This window comes from Populus trichocarpa, chromosome 16 (assembly GCF_000002775.5).
Source record: "Populus trichocarpa isolate Nisqually-1 chromosome 16, P.trichocarpa_v4.1, whole genome shotgun sequence".
Lineage (NCBI taxonomy): Eukaryota > Viridiplantae > Streptophyta > Magnoliopsida > Malpighiales > Salicaceae > Populus > Populus trichocarpa.
This window is the reverse complement of record NC_037300.2, coordinates 11,160,158-11,176,070: the sequence shown is the minus strand read 5'-3', so window position 1 is coordinate 11,176,070 and position 15,913 is coordinate 11,160,158. Positions and strand designations below refer to the sequence as shown.

Below are 15,913 nucleotides of genomic sequence, written 5' to 3'. Positions count from 1 at the left end.
GAGTGGTTTCTTGTTATCCCTAGGTCTCAAGATCTTCACTTTCTGGAGTTTGAAAACAAAACAAAGCAGGTCTTTTTATTTTTTATTTTTTTAATAATTGTAAGTTTAACAATTAACACAGTGATTAGAATTTAATTCTCTTTCGAACTTTACAGTTAAAAGATTAATTTCCAGTCTGAACTTTGGAGATGAAGACTTGTGGTTTTTTGGGTCATACACGCTGCGTAAGAGAGACTCCATGGCTACAGGGATGGCTAACTGGAAACTTCTTGCTTGTAAATCAACCATTCGATGCATCTTCGAAGAAGACTGCTGAAAAGTATTTATTTTTTAAAAAATAAATTTTAGGAAAAATAAATTTTGAAAAAATATTTTTTGATGTTTGACAGTATAATAAAAAATAAGTTGGAAAACACTTTCCAGTGTTTGGTTATGTCATGAAAAATGAGCTGAAAAATAACTTATTAATGTTTTATTTTTCTCAAGTTTATTAAAATAATGAGGAACAAATCTTACAAATTAAAAAGTTAAATGAGAATAAAATTAAAAAAAATATAATTTTATAAATTATCTCAAATAAAATAAATAATAATCAAAATAATAGAGATCAAATCTAAAAAATTAAAAAAAATAAAAGATGAAGAAATTAAAATAATAATAATTAACATTTTATAAATTATTTCAAATAAAATAAGTAACAATCAAAAGAATGAGGACTAAATTTGATAGATAAATTTTTTTAATAAAACATTATAAGGAAAAAGTAAATAGCAATTATAAAAATAAGGATTAAAGTTAATATAAAAATTAAATTGTAAGAGATGAAATTGAAAAATAAATATTCAAAACAAATTATATATAGCAATCAAAAGTTTGAGGATCAAATTTGATATAATCAACAAATAATGACATTTCTAAATTTTTCACAACTTCCAGAAAGTGTTTTCTGCCCAAATTTTCCAGGAAAACACTTTCCTGAAAACCAAGCCAAATTTTCCTTTGACTAGAAAGTGTTTTCCGTTGATCAACATTTCTAATGGCAAACAAACACAGGAAAGTTTGGAAAGTGATTTTCCGGAAACCACTTTCCGAAAAACAAACACAGCCAAAAGGGAAAATACTTTTCTGGAAACCAAACCAAATTTTTCTTTGACTGGAAAGTGTTTTCCGTTGACTGGAAAGTGTTCCGTTGACTGGAAAGTGTTTTTTGTTGACCGGAAAGTGTTTTTTGTTGACCAACTTTTCTAATGGCAAATAAACACAGGAAAGTTTGGAAAATAATTTCCCGAAAACTATTTTTCAGAAAACAAACATGCCTTAGATTAAATATTCGTTTGCCAGTCAAATTTCCCATGTATTTTTTACTTTTTTAGAGGGCAGTGAATTCCCGACCGTATGTCGGCTAAATACCCTCGGTCAGGGCTGAGCCATATTGTGATCCAGGTCAGGCAAAATTTGTAATTACTGTTACATGCTCAATCTTGCTAGGGGATGGCATCTAGTATGCAAATTGTTTGATTAGAACTAAAATTATTTCCAAATTTACAATTGCTTTCCGATTGGCGAATGATAATCTAAGTTTGGAATATATATATATATATATGCTTAACATCCAATTATATAAACAAAGTAATAGCTCAATATATTTATGCTTATGGGTTTGGCTTGCTTCTAAGCCCAATACCTTTAAGGTTAGCTATGTATTGGGCTCGAGTGCATGTGGGTCTAGAGAGATGTCAGACCCAATATCCTTGAGTTCAATTGTCTGTCGAGTCTAAGTGCATGTGAGTTTTTTAAAGATGCTAGACCCAACACTCTTGGGCTTGGAATCATTCAAACTCTAAATACATATGGAGTTGATAATCTTTTTAGGCCTCATATTAAATCACGACTATTTATTGTTTTATTTTTATGTCTTTTAATATAAAATATTAAAAGTCAAGAATGATCATTTCTCGACATCCATAGGTTCATAAAAGTCTCCTGATGGCCTATCTATTTTTATCAACATTAATATTGTGTAAGAGATATATATCCCTCATAAATATTATGTAATGAATATTTATTCCATATTAATGCTATCAGGAGGAGATGACATTCCAACCATTCCATTCAAGTAACATGATAAAGTTCAGAGACTATATATTCCCTCTAAACCACCCAAGTAAAGGGTCATATTTTTTCTATTATCTACGCATTTATATGCTTATTTTTAGAGCATTTATTATACACAACTAAGAACAAACAATCTTGTTCTTAGAATTTAAAGTTTATTCTATTATTTATTATAATCCCTTATTAAAAGTCACTAAATTTATCATTGAAGGGTCCCTAAATCCCACAAAAAAGAACTATTTTATAGGTGACAGGTCTTTTATTATCAATCATCAATTTCATGAATTTTGGAGAAATGAATATTGATATGAATGTACGACCATTCTTTATCCAAACACTAAAAAAAGCCTCAATCATATAATGGATTTTGAAACATCATCAATTGATGCTGTTTATGGAAAACTAATAAAAAAGGCATCAACTGTTCTTGTTATACTGGTTTTTGAAATCTTTAATCGCTATTAATGACATATGATTAAGATACCCTCGGGATGAGACATGCGATGAACCTTCGTGTGGTTGCTGGCACGCCTGCTCCATCAAAATTTCAACAACTCATCAATCAGGTGGAAGCCTTTACCCAAGCCATGTTGGCATCCTAATGGCAACATCAAACTTTGTCACCCCAGCAAGTGCTAGCACATGAGGTAGCTCCCTCAATCCCAACCTTTTAACCACAAGCAATCCCTTCTGCTAGGAGACAATTGTATTATCCAGAGAAGGCTAAACAAAATGACTTGGAAAGTATTCCACCTTGATGATCTACCAGTCTCTCTAGAGAATGTTCTCGTGGACATGAAGCTCTCATAATAAGCAGTCACTCTAAACGTGTTCTTCTGCCACTGCACAATTGAAGTTAGCTATCAATGTTGTCGTTCCATGCCATAATCATCTAGCTCCCTAGAGCCTATTCTATAAAAGTTTGGAAGAAGTATGGTTGGTAGATACATCCAAGATGAAATCTATAATCCTCATGAGATAAGGGATCACATTTATCTAGGTGAGTCTTGTACACCCTCATTCCCAAGTAGTACATCTCCACTAAGATAAGTTTGGACAACTATGATAGCCTCATGGACACGAGAATGTGATATCCATACAAAATAACACGACATATATCATTGTTTACTATATTAATGTAACACACACACACACAAAATTCATTTTCCATATTTATTTATTCTATGATTATATCCTTCATAATTGTTTCTTATTCTACCAAAATTACAGTAGAGTTTCCTCTTAAAGTTTAATATTTTAGTTCTTCAATAACCTATTTCTTGCAAATAAAACCCAACACATGATAACCTCAAACATGCCCCAATTTATTTAATCATTTTTCAATCTTAATAATTATATCTCAGTACAACATCACATCATTATTTCATTTTTCAACTTGTCATCTTGCTCCCTAAAATTTTAACATTTCAGAACACATAAAATATAATGCAAAGATAACTTCAAAAAACTAACCTAAATGATACAAAAAATTAAATACACGTAGTTAGTCACAAAAGGATTAGTTACAAGCATTTTAAGTAATTTCTACAATTCTTTACATAAAAGCAAAATGAATACAATTAATAATATATCTAACAAACTAGAAACTCTAAATTCTATGACTGTCGTGTCTTATGGTGTGAGAAGAACCTATAAAACATATAAAATATAATAATAAGTTCATGATAACATTTATTCATAGAAAAATTATTAGGCTCATCTTAGACAATTCAACATCCCCTTTTTACCATATATATTATATAATATTCTCAATTTAGTCCTTTTTCTTTTACCTTTATTTCAATACTCATATGGCCACATATTATTTATTTCTTACATACACGTCCAAACCTTATTCATTCATTCTTAGACAATTCAACATCCCCTTTTTACCATATATATTATATAATATTCTCAATTTAGTCCTTTTTCTTTTACCTTTATTTCAATACTCATATGGCCACATATTATTTATTTCTTACATACACGTCCAAACCTTATTCATTCATTTCATTGTTTTAACTAGAATATTTCCTCCATTTTTCCTCATTTATGAAAAGTACACATGGATTAGTATGTTTTCATTTTTTCAAACAATTATTCACATTTATCGATCCACATCCATAATAGATTTGTTTTAATAACTAGTATTTGTTCATGACGATAGACCTCACGTTCATTAGTCTTCGTCCACGACGACATACTTCACATTCATTAGTCTTTGTCCATGTTGATAAACTTCACATTCATTGTTATTATTGCTTTATGTGTTATTCATTTATTCTCTTTTTTTTTCGGTTTACATTCTCCCCTCCTAATAAGATTTTGTCCTTAAAATTTAATTTCTTACCTAACTTAGAAAACAGGCTTAGATACTTTTTTCTTATCTCTGACTCACTTTCCCACATGTCTTTTTTCATTTAAGAATGATCATCTCCCTGCATCCCTAGATACATAAAAATCTTTTAAGAGCCTATTATATTTTCATTAATATTAATATTGTGTAAGTGATGTTTATCCCTTATTAATGTTGTGTACGAGATATTTATCCGTCATTAATACTATCAAGAAGAGATGAGATGGCGTTCCAACCCATCCATTCAAGTAACATGACAAAGCTTAGAAGCCATAGATACCATATGAACCACCCCAGGTAAAGAATAAACACACTTTATCATTAGAGGGTCCTTAAATCCTATTCTCTATGCATTTATACACTTATTTTCAGAGCATTTATCATACACAACTAAGAATAAACACTCTTGTTCTTATAGTTTAAAGCTCAGTCTCTCATTTATTACAATCGCTTATTAAAAGTCAATGACTTTATCATTAGAGGGTCCATAAATCCCACCAAAATGGATTGTTTTGTAGGTCAAGTCTTCTATCATTAACCACCAATTTCATGAATTTTGGAGAAGGAAATATTGATATAAACGTGTGATCATCCTCTATCCAAACAATTAAAAAGTGATAAAATCTAGCACTTACGAGCTTTTGAGACAAGAGATCGAATAAAGAAGAATAGTTATTGTTTATGAGTTATAATATGGCTAAAAAGTTTGATAAACCCCACAAACCAAGGTTGTTAATTTCATTTTGTTCTGTCCAGATTGGTCGGTATATCCCGTTCTAGTTAAAAAAAACAAAACAAATTGAAATTGATTTCATCTCACTCAGAATCTCAGCCTATTCTGGAAATTCTACCTAAACCCGGAATATTCCAACCTCATAGGAAGACTTCCAGGGCTTGGAATGATTACTCACGCCGGTAAAGCAGTTACAACCAGCCAAATAATGTTCTTTTTTTAAAACAAATCTATGTTTTTTTCCCTCTAATTTTACCCTTCAACACTTGGTTTATTCTTTATTAGACTTTATAATTTATTATTGCTTGCTTTTTTATGGTTATCATAGTCTCATGATTCATGTCACGAGTTTTACGAGTTAACCTAGTTGACTCGAGTTTTTTTTAGTTAATTTTTTTTTAGTTTCATCATTCATCTTTAATATTTGTTTGATTATGAATTAATCATTGCTATTTGTTTTGTATTTTTTTTCTATGAAATTAGCATAGTCTCATAACTCGAGTAGACTTAAGTCATTTTATTGTGTCATTTTTTAGATTGATTTTTTTCCAATTTCATCATTCAACAATGAGTTTATTGTGAATTGAGCTTTATAATTTATTTTTATTTTTTTTCTTTGGGTTTATCATGGCCTCATGACCCGAATCGCGGATTTAAAATGTTAACCTAGGTTGACTTGGGTTGATCCAATATGTTTTCATCTCAACATTTTTTTTTAAAGATGTCGTCTTGAATTCACTACTAGATTTAACAATGTTACCAATGAAAATTTCTGTCGGTATTTTTATGTTTTTTTTCCTCTAATTTTACCCTTCAACACTTGGTTTATTCTTTATTAGACTTTATAATTTATTATTGCTTGCTTTTTTATGGTTATCATAGTCTCATGATTCATGTCACGAGTTTTACGAGTTAACCTAGTTGACTCGAGTTTTTTTTAGTTAATTTTTTTTTAGTTTCATCATTCATCTTTAATATTTGTTTGATTATGAATTAATCATTGCTATTTGTTTTGTATTTTTTTTCTATGAAATTAGCATAGTCTCATAACTCGAGTAGACTTAAGTCATTTTATTGTGTCATTTTTTAGATTGATTTTTTTCCAATTTCATCATTCAACAATGAGTTTATTGTGAATTGAGCTTTATAATTTATTTTTATTTTTTTTCTTTGGGTTTATCATGGCCTCATGACCCGAATCGCGGATTTAAAATGTTAACCTGGGTTGACTTGGGTTGATCCAATATGTTTTCATCTCAACATTTTTTTTTAAAGATGTCGTCTTGAATTCACTACTAGATTTAACAATGTTACCAATGAAAATTTCTGTCGGTATTTTTACACTTATATTTTGTCGATACGTTTTTTACCGATGGAATCACAAACGACAATTGTCCGTTGGAAAAACTCTCGTAAGTAATTTATTATTTGTCCATGAGTCCATCAGTAATAAATTCATCGATGGGGTCACCGACGGACAAATGGTGCCTAAACAAATTACCGGTCGTGATATTCATCGATAAATTTAACATATCAATGACATGAAAACTGTATGTAATTCCATTGGTATTTTAATCTTTCATCAATATATCCATCGGTAAATCACCATATGTAATTCCATCAGTATTTTAATTTTTCCATCAGTATATCCATCGGTAAATTGTTATATATAATTTCATCGGTGAATAAATAGTAGCAGTGACATTTGTAGAAATTATTTTCTAACTCTCTTGAATATATCGACGGATTGGGTTCTTCGGTAAAACCCTCTGTACTTTATTAAAAATATTTTTAAAAATATATATTGAACAAAAGTAGAAAAATACTTCAAATAAATTAAAATAATATAAAAATCAAATATTTATTATAAATTTAAATATTTGTACTTTCAAATACAATAAATCTAAATAGAAGCAGTGCTAGAGGAAGAGGAGGAGGCTAGTCATTACTAGGACTATAAGGTCAATTAGGGGGTGCATATAGGCCACCCATCTGTGATCTCATCTCCATTACCATTCTGTGAAGTTTTTCATAATCAATAGTGAGTCGTTCATATTTTTCATTAACATGGGTCGTCTGATCATGTACTTATTGGTCTAACATCGTCATGAATTCTAGAGTTTGAGTGCTCGAAACTGATTACGAGCATTTAATTGGAAGAAAACTATGAGTTGTCTACAAGTTCTCGGTCTTAGTGTTAGAGAGTTCGTACACTCGATTTCTATCGAGTCCACTAGATGATCCTACCTCCAACTATAAATCCGGATTGAGATCCGGATGGGTCGAAGGATCGTCCCATATCTCTCCTCAACCGGCTGTTGTATGTATCATGGAAAGAAAAAAATATATTCATCAAATTCATGAAAATAAGAACTTAAGAAAAAAATAGCTGAAAACCAATATACCATAAAGTGTTGAGCTTGGCTATTCATGAATTGTTGCACTCATTTTTTACAGTCATCACTCCGCACATGTGTTTCAACAAAAAGCTGAATCGAGCTCGGCTCGTGTTGAAGAACCATAGCCTGCAAAATAAAAAATATTGTTAGTTAGATATATTTATAAAAAACAACATATAAAAAAATAGATATAATAAAAAAAAATTATACCATTCACTTCATATGCCAAAGAAACAAAACAACAACATATCATGTACGCTACATCTTTATCGATTAACAAATTATCAAAAGATTACGTTAATAAATAATTGGAGTTAATTTTCCTTGTTTTTGGTTCAACCGTTCAAAGAAATAAAAGATAAAAAGTGATGCAATAAAAGTTATGTTTTAAGATATTTTAAAACAAAAAATATTAAAATAATAATTTTATAATTTATTTTTTATACTAAAATATAAAAATAATTTAAAAACATTGCAAAAATAATTTAAAAAGAAATTTAAAAAAATAACAAAACGTCAAATGAATAATGAATATTGATATGTGATCACAAAAGAAGCTCATCAAAGATAGTGATATGTGATTTGACGTTAATGGAGAACAAGCAGTGTTTTCTCTTAACATTAGTTTATGTAAACCTTCATTAGTTAGTTAATTATAAAATAAATAAATGAATTAAATTAGTGTAACCCCAGTCGTCGTTCATTGAGCCTATGGAATTAATTCATGGTCAAGACAAATTGAGAAATTTGACACGGTAAACTACAAGAAGATTTCTGCATGGTTAGAAGTCCATTAATTAATTAATTAGGCATACACCCAAACACGTTGTTGCTAAGTCTCCACATACGAATTTGGACGCATGACTAGTAAGAATTGAGAGATACAATATTGACTAATAAATTAAGGAAAGACAGCAAGAAATTGCAAAATAAATAAAAAAATAAATAAAGTAAAAGCGAGCTAAGGCTTCTCATGGGCTCGAAGGAGAGAATCAAGCATTGTAACCTGCCCACTTTAACGCGTTCCAAAAATATAGCTAGGTTTACGCGTCATTTTAAGAGACAAATGCAAATATTTCAAGCAAGGAAAGCACCTCCATGCCGGTTTGCGTTCTCTATATAAGCCACAATCATACCATTCGCAAAACACTAAATATCCTCCTCTATTCACCCTCTCCTCACAAAACCATCTTGGTTTTAAGAGATCATCATCATCCCAAGAAAGAATCCCATCTCTCAAGCTTAATTAGCACGATAACAGTTTGGTCTTATCAATGGCTTCATTCAAATTCTCCTTTGTTCTCTTTCTCTCTTCTCTCCTCCTCCATGCAGCTTCAGGTAATTATATATATATTAGATCATGCAGCACGTATATATTCTTGTTAGAGATTTGTTTTAATGAGTTTTCTTAAAAAGGGGTGGTTTTGTTTTGAATTGGCAGCTGAAATTGTATGCGAGGAATTGCCAAATGACATTTGTGCCTTCACCATCTCATCATCTGGCAAGAGGTGCTTGTTGGAGACATATGCAACGAAGAATGATGCCGTTGAGTACCAGTGCCGGACATCCGAGGTGGTGGTTGAGAAAATGGCAGATTACATAGAGACTGACGCTTGTGTCAAGGCTTGTGGGGTTGACAGGAACTCCGTTGGTATTTCTTCTGATGCACTCCTTGAGCCTCAATTCACCGCCAAGCTTTGCTCTCCTGCTTGTTACCAGAATTGCCCCAACATTGTTGACCTTTACTTCAATCTGGCTGCTGGGGAAGGTAAGCCTTAATTACAATCTATGCATGTATTTAATTCGACAATTTTGTTTTTTTATAAGGAATATTTTTGGCTCATGATTAAATAAAGGGAATAGTGCTAAAATTCTAGTTGGGGGGTTTTGAAATGTAAAATTGGTGAATGTTTCTTTTTCTTTCCCTTTTCTTTTTGGGTTTTTTTTTTCCTCTCATTTTGGTAAGATTTTTAATTGAATTGGTGAGAAAAAAAAAGAACAAAAAAGAGAAGATGTTAGGTCGGGTTTGATAGCAATAAGCATAGAGATTTGTAGAAAAATCAATAATTTAACAGCATGTTTGTGATGTGATTTGCCGTTTTTTTTTTTTTGTTAAAAAATATTTTTGAAAACAAATTGAATTTTTAAATTTTATTTATTTATTTTAAATTAATTTTTTAATGTATTTATATTATTTTGATGTGATGATATTAAAAATAAATTTTAAAAAATAAAAAATTATTTTAATATATATTAAAAAAAATACTTTGCATCTAGTATAATTTTTTTTTATTTTAAAAAATAAAAAAATATTATTTTAATATATATCTAAAAAAAATACTTTAAAAACTTACCTAAATACAAAACATACTATAATAGAACAGACCAGCAACATGGGTTTTTTTTTTTTAATGTAAAAGTCCACGTTTTCTTCGTAAATCCGTCTTGTTTGAATGCTTCCCTTTCATGTTCTGCTCTGAACTTTCCTTTTCAACCAACCAAGGCATTTTGGTGGCTTGCTTGCTTCACCTTGAATCAAAGAATTGCCTTTCCCAGTGATCAAAGAATCATACGCCCTTGTGTAAAGGCAACGTACCATGGCTAAAAATTGTGTACTGACTTTGAACTTTATTATAGCAGTGATCAATATTCCCACAAATGGCTATTTTGTCTCTCAATAATGTCTCTTGACTCACGCAGGTGCATTTTTGCCTGACCTCTGTGATGCCGCACGCTACAACCCTCACCGGTCCATGATTCAGCTTATGAGCTCCGGTGCAACCCCTGGACCTGCTGCTTCCGAATCAGCATCCATAGTCTCCGCCCCTGCTCCCGCTCCCATGTAATCGAGCATATATATATATATATATATATGGTGGCTTCAACATGATTTTCTTATGAAAAATACTATACATTGAATTATAAGTAAATAATTATTTTATATCTAGTAAAATAGAATGCCCAAGAGAGTTCGGCTACACTTATCTGTTCCCGGGGCTACACTTTGTTGTACTCGGTTTTTTGTCGAGGATTGTTTTATGAGGACTATACCATATACCATTGTTGAGTATCGTTCGTGCATACAGAATTTGTGTTCCTTTCTTTATTTGATGAAATAATACAATTGATTAATTTTTATGTGTTTTTTTAAGACATTTAATTTAAAGGTAAAAAATAATCTAAGATCGTGTTTGTGTTTGGTTATGTCCCGTTTGTTTTTCATTTCAAAAGCGTTTTTGAAAAAAATTAAAAATTTTTATTTTTTTCTTTACTTCAAATTAATTTTTTTTTTGTGTTTTTAGATCATTTTAATGCTCTAATGTCAAAAAATAATTTTTTAAAAAATAAATAAAAAATTATTTTGATATATTTCCAAGTTAAAAATACTTTAAAAAACAACCGCCAGCATACTCCTAAAATAAAAACTCTTATAGAAGAGTCATAAGCATATATATATATATATATATATATATATATATATATATATATATATATATATATATATAGACACACACCTTGCAAGTAGAATTCCAAGTCAATTCTAAACATAATAAAATAATGTGTTAATATCCTAAATGCATTTAAGAATATCTTTTTTTTTTTAATTTAGAAACATATACAAGTTGCTTATGCAAAAATATATGATTTCAGATCAATTTTTAACGTGAAAATAATAATAATAATGCTATGATTATGTTTCTAAATATATATCTTACACTACCGGCCTTTTTATTTTAAATGTTTTTATTAATTTTATCTTAACAGATTAATAAATTAATGTTGTTGCTAATAACAAAAGATTTTTGTTTTTATACAATTGTCATGTAAATAAGCTAATTTATATAAAATATAAGAGAATAAAATTCGCTATAAATCAAATTAATATCTTCAAAGTATCATAAAACTAAAAATAAATAAAAAAGATTAATATTTAAATAAAAATAATTAATGGAAAGAGGTAAATGTTTTTTTAAAGTACAAAAATCTTGAATAGACGCTAATGAGCTAGGCTCACAAACACATGATCTTAATAAAAAAAAACCAAACGACGCCTTGGCCTAGAATTCTTTGTTTTTTTTTTTTTTTTTTTTTTGTTGCTATTATGCATCGCCCACTCCTTGTTTTCTGTTTTCTTTTTAATTGAACGATGGGTTGCTTGTAGTGGCAAGCTATCTATCGCCTACTACGCTGCTATTCATGATCCAGTCATTATTTTGGTGGCTGTCATTAGTGTGGTGGCTGATAAGAAGGTTTGGCCTAAAAGTTCAATTTCAATTACAAACACTTCTAGAAACCGTAAAACCTTCATAAATCACTTAACGATCTTATATCCCAAAATCACTCAAAAAAAATAAAATTCAACTAAATAAAAAAAATCTAAATGAACCTGGTTTATTTTTTTAAGCATGTTCGTTGTAAAAAAAAAAACCAACGCCATCAAACTTCTCTTGTCGACTTGAATCTTTGATACCAAAATCAACTATTTTTATTGTTGTAATATGGTTAATTAACTGACAACTCTTTTTTTTTTCATGTTTGAAAAACTTCTCTCTTCTCTTTCAAACTGAAAAACTAAAAAATAAACAAAATAAAATCTTGGATCAAAATAAAAACTCTAAAAACTTTAAGACTGGCCACATATTTTTCCATGTTTTTCATTGTGGTCCTCTCATTTTTAATTTTGTATTTATACTATAATTTAAAACATTTTCTCATGGAATTAGACCACGAAGGGATTCAATAAAAAAGAAATAAAAAGTTCAAGTACCGAATTAAAAAAGGATAAACATGAAAAAAAAGAGACGAGGGGCTGCTTCAATATTCAGTTTAAATTTCTTTTGGTTCTGCTTATGCAAAAACTAACACCATTATTGAAATGGATAAGGTTATCCATCGAGAATGGCTTATCTGATTTAACCATTGTGGTGTGACAAATCAGCTACAGTGTTGAAGTGGTTAATGTTATAATTGGAATAATTTTTAATGTTTTCTAGTTATGAAAGATGACATTATTATCCAAATTACCATTGCTGGGTCTTAGCAACAGTGGCAGTTCTAACTAGGGGTGAGCAAAAAAACCGAAAAACCGATTAAACCGAGAAAACCAGAAAAAAATAACTAAAAAAACCGAACCGAAAAAAAAAACCGATTAATTAAACCGATTAAATTTTTGAAAAAACCGGCCAGTTCGGTTCGGTTTCGGTTCTATAAACAAAAAACCGAAAAAACCGAACCGAACCGAAACCGACAAAAAACCGGAAAAAAACCGAGCCAAACCGAGCCAAAACCAAGCCAAACCGGAAAAACCGAGCCAAACCGAAAAAAACAGAGCCAAAACCGGAAAAAACCGAGAAAACCGAGCCAAACCGGTTTGAACCGGTTTTTGCCCTAAAAAACCGAACCGAAACCGACAAAAAACCGGAAAAAAACCGAGCCAAACCGAGAAAACCGAGCAAAACTGGAAAAACCGAGCCAAACCGGTTTTTGCCCTAAAAAACCGAACCGAACCGAAACCGGTCGGTTTGACCTGGTTTCGGTTTTTTTTTTCAAAAAAAAAAATTTCGGTTTGGTTACTTTTTTTGATAAAAGCCGAACCGAACCGAAAATAATCACCCCTAGTTCTAACATCTGCTAATCTGACCCAGATCTCTATGGACCGTTTGGAAACGTGATACAATTCGTGTTTTTAAAAATTTAATTTTTTTTTGTTAAATATTAAATTATTTTATATTTTTAAATCGTTTTGATGTATTAATCTCAAAAATAATTTTTTAAAAATAAAAAAAAATTATTTTTATGTGTTTCTAAACGAAAAACACTTTAAACCACAACCTCAATCACAATTCCAATAATTTTAATTCAGCGAGGAGAGAAAGATATGCCTCTTTTGACTCTCCTAAATGTTTTCAATTGCTGAACTCTTTTATGTTTAATCGGGAACAAGCAGCTCCAGCTCCAGCTCCATTTGTTTCAATGAGAGAAATGACAAACATGTTCCAATCAAATACAAGAATATTGTCATTGTAACATCCATAGTTGTTAAACTCGCGAGTGTACTCGTAAAATCAGACACTCAAATATATCGTATGAAATCAGGTAATAAACTTGAAAACTAATAAACTCGGTCAAACTCGATTAAAATCAGTCAAACTCGGTAAAAATTAACAAAAGCTATTCACTTTTCTCAGAATCTCAGTCCTCTCCATCCCGTTTGTCTCACAAAAATCCCCCTTTCCCCAAATACACCAACAACGCCTTCCACTCTCTTTCTTTCTCTCAAAACACCCATTTTTTTTCTCTCTACACTCAAGTCTTCACCACTGCGACGGATGCGCAGCCACCAGAACCAAGTTCTTGCAATCTACTTGGCTTTCAGTGGGTTTTTTAGATTATTAGAGATACAACAATGGTGACATCTCTAGGATATGGAGTAGATTCCAAAGCTCTCAAAATTCATGCCAATGAGAGGTTTGCCATTGATTCCAGCACCCACTTGCAGGTAACTCAGATTGATTTCTTGATATTATTTATGGGAATTCTTTAAAATGCAAATTTAGGGCTTTAATTTTTAATTTTTGTTTTTGTTTAGGTTCATGGGGAGCTAGATACAAGAAGTAGATTGTAAGCTGTTGTCCTAGCTACCATATGCAACTAATATCTTCCTTCCCTTACCATGACAGAGGAATTCAAAAGCAGCTGTGGAAGTATCTTGGAGCATCTATAATTTCCATAGAGAACAAGATGTTAGATTCAGAATTGGGTATGAAGTGATTACCAAGGTACATTTCCCATAACTTTATGGTTAAAACATCTGAAAGCTTGTGCATTGTGTTATGCATAGTCAAAAGCAACTGCTTTCGACTTGAGTTGTCTTCCTTTTTCTACTTTTTATTTATTTATTATTTATTTTACCTATTCAGGTGCCTTATCTACAGATTAGAAAAAATAATTGGACCCTCAATGCTGACATGAATGGTAAATGGAATGTCAAATTTGATTTGTGAGCAAGGAAAGAGCATGATATATTCTCTTAGAGGTGAGATGCGTGACTGTAGAATGCTTGTTGATATATTTCTTTGTTTTAGGTTCTGACCTAACTGAATAATAAACTGCAATCTGCTAATATGTATAGGGCCATCAATTAGATTTTTCACAAATTTGCATCCATCAAGAATTCTTACCTTTCATGCTGATTTTAGGTGATCTCTTTTTGTGTAGCTTGTTCGTTACAATTTGCCCCTCTTATGGGATTCAGTACAATGCTTAATTCTTGTTCTCCATTGCTGATTATGAAACTTGCCGAACTAGTGTTTGTGACTTGCATAAGGTATCCAACTAAGTGTATGCTGTATAAGAAGTTAAGATAGGAAATCAGCATTTACTAATACCCCTCACCCATTTATCTTCTAACACTCTACTGCCAACATGTATTTAAATGAAGAAACTAAGAAGGTCATTTGAGCTGATGAGCAAAAACTGGTATTTTCTTTGTACAGTAGACTCTTATATTGATCTATGTTTCTATTTGTTGGTAAATTTGATTTTTTTTTGAACTTTTTGAATGGATAGCTTGATTTCAGTTGGATATATCCAATCCTGTGTCTTTTTTTCCTGATGAAAGTGCTATAGTTCGCTTTATTTCACTTTTATTTTAATTGTGTTATATTATTATTTACTACTTAACTGTAATTGTCAATATATAATTAGTTAAAATATTTTACTTGCTGATTTTACGATTTTACAATTCGAGTTCACGATTCGAGTTTATATTGTATATTCTGTGTCGTGTCAAAAAAACGTTTTTGACAACTTTGGTCACACCTAAACAGTTCTATCACATTTACGGGCATGTTTGTTTTTGCTACTGAATTTATTTTTAGTAATGCGAGATTCATCATTAAAAACAGAAAAATTCAATAGGAAAAATATGAATTTACCGTGTTTTTTTTCTTCTTGTGTTTCTTATTTGTGAAGGGTAATAACAAACTTGTTTTATTTAATTTCATTACCCCCAAGTTATTTAACAAAATTGTCATTTGTTCCATTTATTTCACTTGGGCTTTATTTAATTTTTTTTTTGATTAACATGGGTGTCCGAGTCAGCTTGCGCGCACCTCGATTAATCCCACGTGCATTAAAGTTAACGACCATGTAAGCCTCCAGTGGCTATCATATTAGCAACCATAGGGTTTGAACCTGAGACCATAGGAGGAGCGAATCCCTTGATCCCCAGTTCTTGCGTTGCCGACATTTGTTTTTTATTTTTAAATTTCTCTCATTTAATGTTCATGATGGTCCTGATTCATTTAC

At 30.7% G+C, this 15,913-nt stretch overlaps 1 protein-coding gene across 1 annotated transcript; it reads left to right on the top strand.

Annotated features, from left to right (window-relative positions):
- Nucleotides 1-8,725: 8,725 nt before the first annotated feature.
- LOC7466031 (uncharacterized) lies at nucleotides 8,726-10,741 on the top strand. Its single transcript, XM_002323506.4, has 3 exons — nucleotides 8,726-8,941; nucleotides 9,045-9,371; nucleotides 10,304-10,741. Exons 1-3 carry the CDS (start codon nucleotides 8,878-8,880, stop codon nucleotides 10,447-10,449), a joined length of 537 nt encoding a protein of 178 aa, XP_002323542.3. The 5' UTR covers nucleotides 8,726-8,877; the 3' UTR covers nucleotides 10,450-10,741.
- Nucleotides 10,742-15,913: the final 5,172 nt, after the last annotated feature.

Coding starts and splice junctions, on each gene's coding strand:
- LOC7466031 (XM_002323506.4), top strand. CDS start 8,878: ATGGCTTCATTCAAATTCTCCTTTGTTCTCTTTCTCTCTTCTCTCCTC. Junction 8,942..9,044: donor CCTCCTCCATGCAGCTTCAG/GTAATTATATAT, acceptor TTGAATTGGCAG/CTGAAATTGTATGCGAGGAA. Junction 9,372..10,303: donor CAATCTGGCTGCTGGGGAAG/GTAAGCCTTAAT, acceptor TGACTCACGCAG/GTGCATTTTTGCCTGACCTC.